Consider the following 15,700-nt stretch of genomic DNA (forward strand, 5'->3'; position numbering starts at 1 on the left):
ACACAAGAGCATATGATGTCAGCAGAGTTAAAGGAATAACTGGACATTCTGAAGTGTGTTATTTAACAAATAACAAATGTGGAAACGTTCACCTAGAAATATAGTAACATTTAAAGGGCAAAAGGTAAACAAGGAGAAAATGTTATTTACTGATTAAAAGTTTTTAAAAAAAGTACTAAAATTAAATTGTGGGGAAAAAGCAATCGAAAAACATTGATTAGATGTAATAACCTGATTTTACACAGATGAGTTGAAATGGAGATGTCGAGAGCACTATTTAAAAGAAGCAGGGTAAGGATAAACGGACTAAAATGGCCACGTTAAACTGGAAATGAATTGTGCTTTTTTTTCTTTTTTAAATCTCATTTCTCCTTCTGGGTTAAAACACTGTAGAAGTATGACTGGTACTCATGCAAACTGTGTGCAAGATGCATAAAAAAGGAAGCATCTCAATGTCAAGGCAACCCTTTTAGGAGTCTACAAGCTACACCGAGACAACAGAGACAACAGGACAGCCCGTTAGCTGGGAGGCAGAACCGGTAACACCAGCACGCTAACAGACAATAACCACGGTAACACGCTGATCCTTAGCAGGTGTATATCATCTGAGTTTAGCATGTTAGCGTGCTGTCATTCACTTTCCAGCACTGCAGCTGAGGATGATGGGAATGTCGTTTGTTTTGCAGGTCCAAAGCACTGGACTGATTTGAATTTGTCCTGACGGTGCAAGAAGAAAAGTTAGCTGATGACCAAAGTTATTACAATTCACTGTGAGGGAGACATGATTGGATCTTGTTATAGTTGCTGAAATACTTCAGTCCGGATCAAAGACCCAAACACTGGCCTAGAACCCGGCCACTTGCTTGGATAAAGACAAATTATTGCATACCTCGTCAAAAACATAAAGCTCCTCAGTCAGCATGAAACTATCTTTAGGCAAACTAAGTTACTAACTGTGCATCCACACTGTCAACATATTTGACCGTATACTGCAAAATGGATAATGTGACAATGTGTATATTTGTCCTCCCCACTGAACTGTGGAAAAAAATCCTTTAAACTGTTCCCTGTTTCCATGCACACATTCATATCTTAATTTGACATCAGCTGGATCGACATGTGACTATAAAATGCTTAATATCATTAGATCATTGCATTTTATCTGTGTATTTTGTATAAATATTCCCATTGTAATAATCGACTCACAGTGATCAGTGTGAAGGCACAGTCAGTCCAGCATACACAATTATTTGAATCTTAGCTTTATTTTCAGAGTGTGTCTATTTGGTTTTTGGGTTGCAGCTTCAGGCAATGAAGCTCAAACCCCTTTCCTTCACAGAAAACAAATTACGTCTCCTGAGAACATGTAAAAAAATCAAACAAGAGGAGTAACAGGTGTATTGAAGTCTTCTTGCATGGGGTCATGTGGCTGTGGGAAGAAAATGAAGCAGATGTTGGTGGACCCTGCAGCAGAGGAAAGGAGAGTGTCGACACACTCAGACGGAGAGGGAGACAAAGCTGTTGTACTGCTCAATGTTTCTCTTCAGGATGTCAGAGCAGGGACCCAGGACTCGCTCGAACCGGGGCCGGTCCAGTTTGACACACTTGAGGGGACCGCATGCAACAACAGTTGCAGCACGAGGCCGGTTCATCAGCAGGGCGATCTCACCTGGGGCACATGGGGAATGTTCACACAGGTATGTCAGTGCTTTTTTCTTAATATATGGAATATTTTTGTATCCACACCAGGTTTCTAATTTTACAGCCCATCCAGCAGAACAATGACAGCAACTATTTGGTGGAAAGGTTCCTGTGCTGTAGATGGCAGAGGTCTGTCAGACTTGTGTTTGTCGTACTTACCAAAATAATCTGAGGGTTCAAGTCTGCCGACCTCCACAAACTCCTCATCCTCTGACCGCCTCTGTAGCACTGCTGCTGTCCCCTGATAGCACAACAAAAACAGCTTTAACTACATATCCCAGAAACCAGCAGTTGTATTAACGTCAACAACTGACTGTTAAATTAAATAAAAAAGGTTCAATTGAATAAGATCTAAACAATATTCATTATTACAGATTTCCAATTGAACTGGATTAATTATAAATAATACATACTCCAAAAATAATAAATATATTATCTTTTATGGTTTTAAATAAATTAAAGACTGGCTTTAAAACAGAAAGCTTTTGAAAAATATGACTCTTAAAATAAATTACATAACTGTGTCCAGCAGCTTTAAAGTCAGTTTATTTGGGGCTTAAGCAAGTCAATCAAAGGAGCCAAGATATTATATTTTTGCCATCTAAAAAGAGAAATGTGTATGCAGGGACTTATCTCTGGTTATTAAACCATTTGTTTCAGCTCATTTCTTCTCTCCGTTAACATCATTGTTGATCAGTTGATCATATTGGGCACTTAGGTTTATTTTTCTGTGACTTCATTTCGGATGTGAGTCGGTGTGTTTGTGCAAAAGATCTGTACTTTGTCTCGTGGTGGTGCTTCACATTGTTGCTTTTAATATCGGTTAAAGGCTCTGGTTAAGCTGTGCACATTTCTCTTTTTGGGAGTAAAGTAACTTCTGTGACGCACATACTTTCTAGTCTCTCTGCTGTCGCTCCCATGTGTGTGAATATGGCCCTTGAGTCGAGGGCAGCACTTATAAATATACACACATGTGATTGGCCGAGTAGGTTCATGTGAGATGATTTACAACACATTATTACATAACATTGTATGATATTAAATCACAGTTCTGCTGTTTTATTTGCATCACTATAGCCCACTGGGGACTAACCCCAAAATAGGTTCCTCTCACAGACAACCACCACACTGCCTCAGCTTTCTGGGTAGAACATAACAATGCATGTTGCTAAAATGTAGATCTAACTGGGCTAAATTGATACTATTCTTTGGTTTAACAGGGGTACCACACCAAAGAATGCCTGCTGAACCAAACGTCCTGTACCAAGCAGTTTAGGTTGACTAGTGCTTGCAGAAGGTGGGGTGTACCTCCAGGATGATGAAAAACTCATCGCCAGGCTCTCCCTGCACCACAATTTTCTGGCTGTCCTGAAACTGCACTGTCTCCAAGGAGTCAGCCACCGTCAGACGCTCCCACTTATCCAGAGACTCTGTTGAAGAGCAACACTTGGGTCATCAGGGCAATGACAGTTTTGGTGTAAAATAAGATGGTTCAGTCATTTGATATGATGAAAAACAGAAGTTCTCACCTAAAATGGACACCTTGCTGAGGAACTCCTCATACATCTTACGCTTTCTCAAAGTGCTTCCCTAAAAAAAAAAAAAAACATTGTGACATTTCCTCAACACCCACAACATTTCCTATAACTTTATGGTCAGCTTTGACTAGTGCCAATGGTAAACAGCACAGCTTACCATCAATATTCTCCTGTAGCTGTCTCTGTCAATCCCCCACAGTTTGACATTAGACTTGGCACGGACTGAAGCTGCACGAGGGGTTCCATAGATCAGAGCCAGCTCCCCAAAACTTCCTCCCTCACCAATGCTGGTCACCAGTTCATTGTTCAGATATACCTAAAAGAAGTCAGAACAGATGTGACCAGTTTTCTAATGGCAACGCAGGGACACAAGTTTGACCTTCATCCATTACAGCTGCCATATGTCAAAATAAATGATGCTAGTCTACATACAAAGTCAGATCAAACATACAATCATACAGTGGACCACCTCTATAACACGGCATATCTGGAAAACTATAGAGTCAAATTTCTATTGCTGCGGTTAAAGCTGTATGTACTATATTATCATCTTTGGCCACTTGGGGGCAGCAAAACAAGCTAAAACATAACTTCATAGAACAATAGGCTCTTAGTTCTCAAAAGAATAACCACAAAGATAGCTTTTTATATTTGTACACTGCCTAATATTTTCATGTTTCAGAACTACATAAAAACATAAGAAAGAGCTCTCACATCCATCTCTCCCACGTCAATGACATAGAAGTTGTCTCCCTCATCACCTGGAACAAGAGCAATGAAGAGGCCCATGATTCAATAAACACACGTAAAACACAACAATCTTCAAATAAAATGCAATGTCACTCACCTTGCTGGATGACTGTTTCTCCAGCAATGTAGTTGACAGAAAACATTGCATCAAAAATGTCACTAGAGGGACAGAAAACAAGCTGATTAGAAGGAAATGCTTTGAAAAGAATTGTTAATCTACTAAACAGATTGGTGCTGTTACCTCCTCTCGTTGTCGTCCAAGTGGGCAAACAGCACGTTCCTCTCCATGGCTTTGGCCAGGGCAGCCATGGTCTTGTAGTCTTTCGGTATAACCTTAGGAGAAAAAGTTTGTTTACATTTCACAGGAAGTGTAAAAAGCCATTAATCTATATTAAATAAATACATATTCCAATAAAATATATAAAAATAGCCATTAAATATATCAATACATGTACATATATAAATAAGTCAATATAGTTTAATTAATAAATATTTTATAAGGGTTTTTTTAAGTTAAGTTTATTTCTTAATTTCAGGGTGTGCTAGCTAGCTAATTCTTGTCCCAATTGTGGTCATACAGACAGTAAATTAATTAAAGTCAGTGGCCTGTAGTGCTTTTTTCCAAGTGACTGGAAGTTATGTGGGATAAGTTGCTCTTGGTGGGCTGGTTTTCTCCACGCCTTAAATGATTAGAGACGCTGCTTTCAGTAAATGTAAATGTTTCAATACACAGTAACTTACTGCAGCAATTACTGCGGGACATGTACAGTGCCTTGCATAAATATTCACCCCAACTTGGACTTTTCTAAATTCTGTCATTAAAATGTATTTAATTTTTGGATTTTATGAAATAGTCCATTTAGAAGTGGGGGGAAATATTACGTTGGAAATTATTTACAAATAAAAATCTGAAGAGTGTTGAGAACATAGTGTCATATGTATTACTGTGGAACCCCCTGCAAAGATTTGGTGCGGCCAATTATCTTCTCAAGTCACAAGTCACATGCAGTCTGTGAAGGCCTCAGAATTTTTTGGAGAGTATTACTGAACAAACAGTATCATGAAGACCCAGGAGCTCACCAAAAGGGTCAGGGATAAAGTTGTGGAGAAGTATGAAGCAGGGTTAGGTTATAAAAAAATATCCTAATCTTTGAACATCTCACGGAGCAACATGAAGCTTTTTTGCCCAGCAGAATGGACAAACATTTCCATCTCTCGTGCAAAGCTGGTAGAGAAATACCCCAAAAGAAAAAAGAAAAAGGGGGTTCTACTATTTAGTTAGCCATTGACCCCCACCGTCAAAGTTAAGTAAAACATATGCACGATACATTTTTCAGATTTATATTTGTAAATAATTTAGAAATCGATGTAATATTTCCCCCCCACTTCCAAATATGAACTATTTTGTGTTGGTCCATTACATAAAATTCTAATGAAATATATTTTATAATTTGGTTAAACCATGACAAAATGTAGAAAAGTATGCATAAAATGTAAGAATACTTATGCAAGGCACTATAAGCAGCAGTTCTATAAACTGTAGTTATGAATTTGACAGAGGAAGCAGCACTTAAGTTCTAGATTTGTAAATAATTAATGGGATTATGCTGATGTTGTGCGTAAATGATGAGGTTCCTTGTGTGCAAATGCAAACAGTGTCGCTCTTCTGATGAAACATTATGCCGTGGAGAAGCAGAGGACCGCTGCACTGCTCTGACCATATTTTCCACATTAATAATTAGTATTATTTGAGTCACTGCAACTCATCCTATGTTAATCAGTATGTTCATTTTATCCTCTTTTATCCTCTTTTGTACACCAACTCTCTCAGCTGTGTTATTCGCTCGCATGGCTTTTCCTACCATAGCTATGCTGTCCGTCGCAAACTAAAAACACATATTTTTTAACTACACCTTAAATTAGAAAGGTATCACAGTAGCAGCATTTTAGTAGCACTTAAATGGCACTTATGGATAGCATTTTGTAGTTTGACTTTATTGAAGAAATTGTACTTTCCTGATTCTTGTTCTTCTGAGTTTGTACTCACAGTTGAATGCACTTATTGTAAGTTGCTTTGGATATAAGCGTCAGCTAAATGAAATGTAATACAATTAATGAAAACAAAGACAAAACAACAGACCTTTCTGACATATGAGGCAGCGTCTTCCTCAGTGTACACCTCAGCACTGATGGCTCCTCTCCGGGTCCGGCCCCTCACCACAGGGTTCATTGGTGGTGATACTTCGTCCTCACGGGAGTCTGACCTTGAGCTAGACTTCTGCTGCAAAGCGATCTGCTGGGCCTCCTCCTGCAGGGCAACATGTTCACAAAACCACACCAGTGATACTCAAGAAAATAGACTTTGTCAATAAAAAAGGTTTGCTCATAGCACAGATATATAAGACACATGCTGTCGTGTCAGTATTCACCCTTTCCAGTCTTTCAAAGTAGTCCCTGAGAAAAGACATGGGTCGTTCAGGCCGGGCTGTGCACAGCTGGATGATGCAGTCCTTGAGTAGTTGCTGGATGTTGTGTTTCTGGACATACTGCTCACACTCCTGGAGGCTCCGCTCCCCCTCGCTGCTTCTACTGCTTGATGCCATGTTTGTCCTGTGACCTGGAGATAGATGGAATGGAAACACTGACAATTCAGGAAGCCGTCTTGTGCCATTCTGAAATGATGTGCCGCTTAAGTTAAATGTTACCTAGGGTTGACAGTTGCAAACAGAATGCCAAGTATGAAGAGGTCAAAGCTAAATTGTATTTGACTGTCATGCAAAGCATTACAAATAACGACTTCATTAGGGCTGTACCATGTGTCATTTAAAGTCTCTATTAAAGCTTAAAATGTCTATCTGTATAACTTGTGAAGTTATTCCCTTTTAAAAAAAAGAAGATTAAAAAAATTTAAGTATCGTGGTTATGTAAATGTAACAAAGCAGTGAAAATCATATTTTTGAAGGCTAAACACCAACAACTATGTATTGAAGCAGACAATTTGGTAAGATTAAAATGTGAATTTGGGAATTTCAATCTTTTTTTAAATACATTTTGACTTTGTTGCATCCTCAATATAAAAGTAACATTACAGAGAAACAAAATCACTTGTTAAGAACATTGCTACTATCAACACTAATGAAATGCTACTGTTATGGGCAAACACAAAACGTGTTATTCTTTGGTAGCAAAAAAACTCCCAGAGAAAAATAGTAACTGGATGTGCGTTAACTCCAGTTCGATGACTACGAGAACTACAAGGAGACGAAGAGAGAAAGCTCTTGGTCGTGGGCAACAGATGTGACCCATGACCATATTATAAGAGTTTATACCGATAAACTGATAGAGGTGTCTCATACACAAGATGCATGATGCAGACCTGCAGAAGCACATTCAACTGGCTTTGGACCTGTTCATAATAGTCGAGTTCAACCTGTAGTAGTGTAGCTCATACACTTCACTGGTAAAACAGATATTTGGACAGTAACACTGGGCTTCATGAGCACAGTACGTTTTTGTATCATGTCAACATTAGACACGATTGATGTCTATTTATTTCTACTGCAAATGTATGTCAGTTCAAATCCGCTATACACTACTTTACTGGGACAGGGGGCATGACACAAAGGATGTTTTGAAACAGGGTTCAACAACCTGCTTACAGTCTCATGCCACCATGCCAAAAGGATCTAGAATCAGCGCTGTGGAAAGGAACTTCTTTGAGAGTAAATCACATTTGTTTAGGTAACGGTACCTACGCTGCAACACTGAAATGCATCTTACACATTACGGTCATCTAACGTTGTATGTACTAATATATGAAAGGAACGTTAACGCTAGCTAACTTAGCCGTTGAGAAGGTTAACGCTAGCTAGCGAGCTTGCTAACACTATCGCTAGTTAAGTTAGCGAACGTTACTTTCATCTGGCTAACACTTAATTTTTACGTAACGTTAGAATAAAGTTAACACGGGCTGCAAATAAAATGCCAGTCAATGTGATACCAATAAAGTTATTGTTGATACGCTTTAGGCTTGCTTATGAAAAAAAGCTTTGAAAAATAAACAGGGTTACATTAGCTTAGTGAGCTAGCGTTAACCGTTAGCACCCACTGTCCCATATCAAAACAAAGGCAAAAATGAACCTTAACAGGCAAATAGAAGCGACACGCTTTGAACAAGATCGAGAAGTGTGACAACTTATTATTCACAAAAATCCTCACCAAATATAAAATGACGTGTGTCCTGATTGTTTTTCTTCTTGCCAGTAGAAAACCAGCACTTCCGCCTGGGGTTTTTTCACAATAAAAGTGTCCCCTCAAAAGAAAGTATAGAAACTCTTTGTTTTCACAGAAATGTGATTATATAACAACAAATTGTACACACAGGATCTCGAAATAGGTTAGTATGCTGAAAACAACTTTTTGTGGAAGGCTTAAATGATCAGGGAATTGTTTACTCAACCGACAGAAAATAAATGGTCTGATATGTTGATAATTACTTGATGGTTTCAATAGTAATAATAATATTATTATTATTAATGATAATAATAATAATATAAAAGGCATCAGCTGTTTCCAGCTTCTCAAATGTGAGAAGATTCAGCTCAGAATATCTTTGGGTTTGGACTGTTAGTCAGACAAAAAGAGGCTCACCGAGGATATCATCTCTGCTAGATCACTTTGTGCATTTGGCACTATTTTGTAGAGAGGAAAACAATATAATAATATATATCATATAATTATATAAATATTTGCCAAACAACACCTTTGATATATATATATATATATATATATATATATATATATATATATATATATATATATATATATATATATATATATGTATATGTATATTTTAGCCTACCTATCTCTGTATCAACTAGAGGTCATAGTGGTTTATTAGAACAAACCTGCTCAAGACAAGAAGCTTGCTCAACAGCTATTTGCAGACACACCCACCTTTCTTTCCCTCCCTTCAGTAATACCACAGTCACTTCCTTCACCCAGGCAGACTGCACTGCTTCATTCGTGTCGACTGCCCAGAGTCCACGAAGACAGCCCTGCACCTTTAACCACCACCACACATTCAACCGAACCACATTTACAAAGCAAAGGTAAGTAATGACCGAAGCGCTCCTTGTTTTTTTTCACATCGAATCAGCTTGCTATGTTTTTGATCACATACAAATGGTTCATGTTTTTCTTTTGGTCCACACAGTTATGACAGTCAGAAACATATGATTCCATCAATTCAGTCTATTTGATAAGGCAAATGTACAAGGTAATTTACAATCTTATACTCATAACCTATCAAACTGTGAGGAATAATTATAACAAACTGCAATCTCTGGATTTCCGGTTATTGTAAGAGGGACGTACCAGTTGGATTGTGTTTGTACAGTCAGTGTGCTTTACCCTAAACCTGATAAAGGTGTAGCACACTGTTATCTAACAAAACATTACTCACGTAGCCACTAGTCAGTTAAAGGGAGAAATTTTGAAGACAATAAATGCAAACAAGCATACTGAAAGGCTGCACATACAGTAGTTGTATCCACTTTCTTAGGACCTAAATTCAAGTATCAATCACAGTAACACCAAGCTGGTATCATAGTGACTAAGGATACCATGATTAAATAGGAGTATGAAAGTTGAATACCACTAATTGTATCATCCGCTGCTCATATCAATTCACAACTTAAATACAATAAATCCAGTGCTTTCACTGTAAAAGTCATGCCGCTCAACAAAATGTTTCCCTGTCCCTCTCCCTGATGTTTTCCTGGGACCTGCAGCAACACATCTGCAGATCTACATTCCAGCACCCTCCCCTGCCTCTGTTCAGACATGTCGCTCTACAGTTTTGGCCTGGAGCCACTCTCCTGCCACACCTGGAACAAAGACAGGACCCGTAGGTGAAAGAACAGAGTTACATACATATGTACACATACGCAGTATTCAATATTCTTCATACATGATCGGTTCACTACAGGGTGGGACCACACTTACAATTTAGAATGTAGATACATTTCCTCCCTTCTCTAATTTCATTAATGTTGCCTGGAGAACCGCAGGGAATCTGATTATCAAAGCAGGAAATGGACGCAAAGAGCTTTACTGCATGCCTTTGACTGCACTTCTGTTGCAGGATGTCTACTACAGTTTTTGCACTTGGTATTACAGTTATTCCTGAATACTGCAGTAATTTAGAATTGTTCTACACACTTAACATCCTGCAGTTCTCTATTTAAAGCAGGACAGATTGACTATAGTGTATCTCTGTTATGTTTTGTACGCATGACCTACTGCACTTCTGCTCCCCTTGATAGAGGATCCTCCTCTGTTGCTCCCCCTGAGGTTTAGTCCTTCTCTTTTAGGGGAGTTTTTTTCTTTTCCGATACGAGGTTCCAAAAACAGAGGGTGGCGTATGTTGTACAGATTGTAAAGCCCTCTGTGGCAAGTTTATTATGTGTGATATTGAGCGTTACAAAAATAAACCAATTGAATTGAAGGGCCCAAGAAAAGATCCTTCACATTGCAGTTATTTGGTCATAAACCAAGTTTTCATTTTTGATCTGATAGTACATTCCTTGTATGTTCATGCTTCCCAAATGAATGAATCCTTTCCATTTTTGAACAAAATGGTTTTCATAAATGAAAACACTGAACTCCAATGAGCTAATGTTCTTGAAACCAAATCCTATTTTTGTGTTATTATACTGTATTATAATCATAAAGTGGTTAAAATGCCTAAACATTGTGCATATATTTATTTGCAGAGATTGCAGTGAGTCCTAATAACAATGTGGTGGACATCTATGAGAAGAAAGGCAAAGAGTGGGTCAAGATCCACGAGCTGACTGAGCACAGTGGACGAGTCACAGGTTCTGTAACTTATATCAGCTTACTCTGACTGCAGGATAGATGAGATGTGACTTAATTGATAACATTAATTTAAAACTGTTACTGACTGTGAGTCAACTGTCTTTTTGTAATTTAATGAACTGAAATGTATGGAGTGACTATTCATTCTTGATCTAGTATTAATTGTTTAATAGCAAACACCTGCCAGCTCTAGGCCTTTCAGTCACATCTCAGACTTCATCAGTGAATGGAAGTTACTCATTTGTCATTACATGCCCTGGGGGGTCCATCAGCAAATTATTATCCATGGGCCCACACAAATTAATCTGGCCAATAATCTGGTATGTACTTTAGTTTATGATGGAATAATACAATGGTAGAACATTCCCTCTGGGTTTGTAATTGCAATAAAATACTGTCCCACCTAAAAGCACTAATTAATGATACATTTGAGTTCAAATTTAATCATTTGGACATATATGGAATCGTATATGACTTGAAAGCGAAAGTGGAATATATTTCCTAATAGGAAGCATTGCATTGTTCATTGTTCTTTTGACACTTGAATGGAGCTTCATAATTATGTCCACAGGCATTGACTGGGCCCCAGAGTCCAACCGTATCGTAACATGTGCCTCTGACCGCAACGCCTACGTGTGGACTCTAAAGGATGGAGTGTGGAAGCCCACCCTTGTCCTGGTACGCATCAACCGTGCAGCCACCTGTGTAAAGTGGTCACCACAGGAGAATAAGTTCGCTCTGGGCAGTGGAGCTCGCCTCATCTCTGTCTGCTACTTTGAGAAGGAGAACGACTGGTGAGTGATACAGGATCCAGTTCAATTTTATTCAATTCATTTTTTTATATATAACCCAGAATCACAAATTACAAAAGGGCTTTACAACGGTTTTGGTACTCATACTGATACGCTGATACTTGGTATTGTCACATACTTAATTGTAAGTACTTGTACACTGAAGAAAGTGGCTTTGGTTACGTCTTGATAGGTGTCTTACCTGACTGATTGTCATAATATTTACCAAGTATATTCAATTGTCGGTTTTTACAATTAACTTTCCCTTTCAGGTGGCTGAGTAAGCACATCAAGAAGGCCATTCGCTCCACAGTTATGAGTCTGGACTGGCATCCCAACAACATCCTACTGGCAGCTGGGTCTGCAGACTTTCACTGCAGGTAAACTGTGTTACGGAAAGGGAAGCAGAGCTCTCAATAATTGTCACTAAGCAACTAAATCAATTCACATTCAGTTTGAGATCAGTCAGTGCTACCCCAGATACTCACGAGCACCAACCACTGATTAGTATGATGGGTAACAATGATGTCCTATGCAGTTTGCTCCTGTGCTCGGCCATATGCACAAATGCTCATAAGCACAGTTTGCTCCTGTGCTTGTGACGTCATTTATTTCCTGTAGTGTGGTAAAAAAAAAAAAAAGTGTTGTCAAACTGTACAGATAGACCCAATATCAGGTCTGTCAAACTATAACAGCTATGCTCCTCAGGGTTTTCTCAGCCTACATCAAGGACATTGAGGATAAGCCTGGACCTACTGCGTGGGGGGCCAAAATGCCTTTTGGGGAGGTGCTGCTGGAGCATAAAGACTGTGGAGGCTGGGTGCACAGTGTCTCCTTCTCTCCAAGTGGAGACCAGCTGGCCTGTGTGGCCCACAACAGCAGCATCACTGTGGTTGATGCCGCCCAGGGGAAGGAGTGAGTTCAGCTGCCATCCACTTATTCCATCACTATCATCAGTATTTATATTCAACTAAAATGGAGAGGAAGTAACTCTGTTTTTATTAAGACGACCAGGTACTAGGTAACTCTAGAGTAGATACCATTTCCAACAGAAACCAGAATTTATTTTGCACATTACCCAGGCCAGCAGCACGTCATAGCTACTGGAAAAGATTTCCACCCAATATTTTTTCTGTCTTTGTGTTTTACTGACTAAAACTGATGTTCCATATAGGATTCTGTATTTCATTAAATGTCATTGGGTTCTTTTGATATTATTTCACTATCACCTCTCTGACCTCTGTCCATCCAGGGTCATCCAGCTGACCACCAACCGCCTGCCACTTCTGAGTGTGCTCTTTGTCAGCCCCACGGAGCTTGTTGCTGCGGTAACTATTACATACGCGGTGTGTGTGTCTGTGTCCAGCAACTCCAAGAATCAACTATTCTATTTGCTGCACCTTATTCAAAGCCGCATTATTTAATATTTTTCTATCAGCAATGAATTAAATTAATTTGTCCAGTGAGAAATTAGTCCCTCAATGATGACCCCTCGTAAGAAATATCACCAACTATGCAGTTCCCCTCTACTCTACAGAACCTTTGGCATTGCTTTAGTTTTTAACAAACATTGTTTCCAGCAGCAGACAGCTGTTTCCAGTGAAAAGCTTTGGTAACTCACTGTACTCTACCTACTCAGCAGCACATAGCAGAGGGACACTGTTAGAGATGAGCTGGTAAACATAGTGAAGCATTTAGCAGCTAAAGAAACAGGTATGTCTGTTAGATGAGTAAATAGGCCACTGTTGCTGAAGCATTATATCCACATTTTAAGATTATAATGTGGTAATGTTATGTTTTCAGCTTATTTCTGTTACCATCATTTGGGCAAAACATCTATAAATTTACAGCTTTAAAGGTTTTATATGATATTTAGAGTATTGATATTTCATTATACAATGTTAAGATATAGCACAATAATGTCTACATCACTCTGTGTGAGTTGTTATCAGAGCCTCTCTGTGCTTGGTTTACTAGCTTACATTTTCCCCTTTAATTCTGGTATTTGAAATCTTTATAGAGATGAAAAAATGCCTTTTCTTTGATAATTTACCGGAATTTTGATATGATTGTTTTTATACCCTTAATATAATCTCTTTTCTGCCAGGGTCATGACTGTTGTCCCTACCAGTTTACCTATAAGGGTCCAGCTGCTCTAGAGTTTGTGAAGAAGCTGGACATCCCCAAGCAGACCTCCAAGGGTGGCATTACTGCCATGCAACACTTCCAGAACCTGGACAAGAGGGCCACTGATGAGGACAGCAGCGAGCTGGGCAGCCTTCACAAGAACAGCATCACGTAAGCACCACAGCTGCTTCCATTTAAAGTAGCATCTTTACCTCTATCCCAGAGGAACTAGACTCTAAAACAGGTAGAAACATGTTGATCTGGATACAACAGCTTCACCATGCTTTGTGGTTTGCCTATGACTCCTCAAGCATTAAGTTTAAAAGCATAATTCCTGAATTTCTGCCATTACAATATTTTTTCTGCAAAGCCGTTTTCACCACTCCTACAATTCCATGTCTTCCCCGAATTTGATATATCATGTTTGGATGTGCCCAAACAACTTGTGAATTTGTTTTTAAACATGCCATACTGTTCACTTAACGGTAAAAGGAACAAGTTTCAACCAGAGCCAGTTCTGGACCTGGCAACACGGAGAGAAGCCAAACATCGTTCATCACAGTGCACCAATACAGACTAACAATGTTCCCTTTTACTGTATTTTGTAGAGATGTCTTTTTGAGTGAGCTCTGTGGGTGTCTCCAGAAATCACTATTCTTTTTTTTATTTTATTTTTTAATTAGAACTATATACAACCTCCTGACATCAGTTTTTGTAAACTGTGTGTGCATTTGTTGTGTCTTACAGTCAACTGTGTGTTGTGTCTGGGGAGAAAGCCAAAGTTCAGAAGTACAGCACTGTGGGTCTGGACGGAGCCATGGTGATCTGGGATTTTAAGGTATGTGTCAAACTTTGTCTACAATACAAAAGTGAAACCTGATTTAGTAACTTTGCAAAGAATTATTATCACTCAAATATATTTTAACACACTCATCTTCAAAACTAAATAATTTTGATAGGAGGTCACATTTAGTGTAATTGAAGGCAGATATTATATATATATATATATATATATATATATATATATATATATATATATATATATATATATATATATATATATATATATATATTGTTTGATTCCTTTTATGGATATGTAATTTGGCAAAATGTCTTGACTCAACACTGAGACAACAATCCAGTTGCTGCTATGGAGCACGAGATGTTGTCCAAAGTTTAAAAAAAATTGTTGATGGAACCTTCAGTTTAGATTAACACTGGTAATATTATGTTAAGAATAAAGCGTCAAGCTCAATGACAGACACATTTTTACAATCACTGACAAAAGCTGTACCTTCAATTTATTCATGTAATTCATATGATTATAGATTTAATCTTCATAAAGTATTCCAAGTGCTGATTTCCATACAACAGGGAGATTTGTGAAATTTGATTTGGGAGCACTGTAACATTATTGCCGTAAAAGTAGAAGTAGTCAAACTTTACATACACAAACAGTTATAAGGCAAGAGGATTTTTGAGTGATGGCTGGGAAATGTGTTTTATGAATAATGTAACTCAAGAGATCCATAACAGTCAAAATGTTTACAGAGGCTTTCTGAAGGAAGCACAGATCGAATGTTCAGTAGTGAATGTGTGCACCTGGTATCAGCTATCAACTGCAGCACAAACATGTTACTACACACGTAATCGGCTGCAATCTGCCTTTAAAACACGACAGCAGAACAGCTGTGTGCGATCACTTCTAACATGTCCGTACTCTTTTTGTGCAGCATTGAGACACCACTGATCGTCAGTCCTTATGGTGCCAGAGGCTCAACCAACAACCACACCCTTTATCAATACACCTTTATGGAATATAACCTCTGCCATGGAACTTCTGATGTGCATCTGAGTGACTGGAAACAATGATATTTGTTCAAGAAAACTGTTCTGAATAAATAAAGAGGA

At 38.5% G+C, this 15,700-nt stretch overlaps 2 protein-coding genes across 7 annotated transcripts; one reads left to right on the plus strand and one right to left on the minus strand.

Annotated features, from left to right (window-relative positions):
* Positions 1–1,246: 1,246 nt before the first annotated feature.
* On the minus strand, positions 1,247–8,365 carry LOC137781883 (cAMP-dependent protein kinase type I-alpha regulatory subunit-like). 2 transcript variants are annotated; one of them, XM_068570884.1, is made up of 11 exons: positions 8,208–8,365; positions 6,419–6,606; positions 6,130–6,297; positions 4,231–4,322; positions 4,087–4,148; positions 3,954–4,000; positions 3,397–3,555; positions 3,231–3,291; positions 3,010–3,131; positions 1,861–1,942; positions 1,247–1,669 (listed from the first exon to the last, which is right to left on the minus strand). In XM_068570884.1, exons 2-11 carry the CDS (start codon positions 6,590–6,592, stop codon positions 1,497–1,499), a joined length of 1,140 nt encoding a protein of 379 aa, XP_068426985.1. In that variant the 5' UTR covers positions 6,593–6,606; positions 8,208–8,365; the 3' UTR covers positions 1,247–1,496. The 2 variants fall into 2 exon arrangements, with proteins under 2 accessions (XP_068426985.1, XP_068426987.1); XM_068570886.1 differs by lacking the exon at positions 8,208–8,365 and adding an exon at positions 7,366–7,506.
* zgc:86896 (uncharacterized protein LOC415190 homolog) lies at positions 7,633–15,700 on the plus strand. Of its 5 annotated transcripts, none has more exons than XM_068570878.1 (11): positions 7,633–7,730; positions 8,966–9,100; positions 9,782–9,901; positions 10,766–10,870; positions 11,443–11,665; positions 11,935–12,042; positions 12,371–12,577; positions 12,915–12,990; positions 13,770–13,960; positions 14,537–14,627; positions 15,523–15,700. In XM_068570878.1, exons 1-11 carry the CDS (start codon positions 7,655–7,657, stop codon positions 15,526–15,528), a joined length of 1,338 nt encoding a protein of 445 aa, XP_068426979.1. In that variant the 5' UTR covers positions 7,633–7,654; the 3' UTR covers positions 15,529–15,700. The 5 variants fall into 5 exon arrangements, with proteins under 5 accessions (XP_068426979.1, XP_068426980.1, XP_068426982.1 ...); XM_068570879.1 differs by having other exon boundaries at positions 9,782–9,897; XM_068570880.1 differs by having other exon boundaries at positions 7,637–7,730; positions 8,994–9,100.

This window comes from Clinocottus analis, unplaced genomic scaffold (genome assembly GCF_023055335.1).
Source record: "Clinocottus analis isolate CAN_PGR_092001 unplaced genomic scaffold, fCliAna1.0.p SCAF_96, whole genome shotgun sequence".
Classification (NCBI taxonomy): Eukaryota; Metazoa; Chordata; class Actinopteri; order Perciformes; family Cottidae; genus Clinocottus; species Clinocottus analis.

Coding starts and splice junctions, on each gene's coding strand:
- LOC137781883 (XM_068570884.1), bottom strand. CDS start 6,592: ATGGCATCAAGCAGTAGAAGCAGCGAGGGGGAGCGGAGCCTCCAGGAG. Junction 4,001..4,086: donor AGAAACAGTCATCCAGCAAG/GTGAGTGACATT, acceptor CTCTTGTTCCAG/GTGATGAGGGAGACAACTTC. Junction 3,556..3,953: donor TTGACGTGGGAGAGATGGAT/GTGAGAGCTCTT, acceptor GACTTCTTTTAG/GTATATCTGAACAATGAACT.
- zgc:86896 (XM_068570878.1), top strand. CDS start 7,655: ATGCCACCATGCCAAAAGGATCTAGAATCAGCGCTGTGGAAAGGAACT. Junction 12,043..12,370: donor TCTGCAGACTTTCACTGCAG/GTAAACTGTGTT, acceptor TATGCTCCTCAG/GGTTTTCTCAGCCTACATCA. Junction 13,961..14,536: donor CTTCACAAGAACAGCATCAC/GTAAGCACCACA, acceptor TGTGTCTTACAG/TCAACTGTGTGTTGTGTCTG.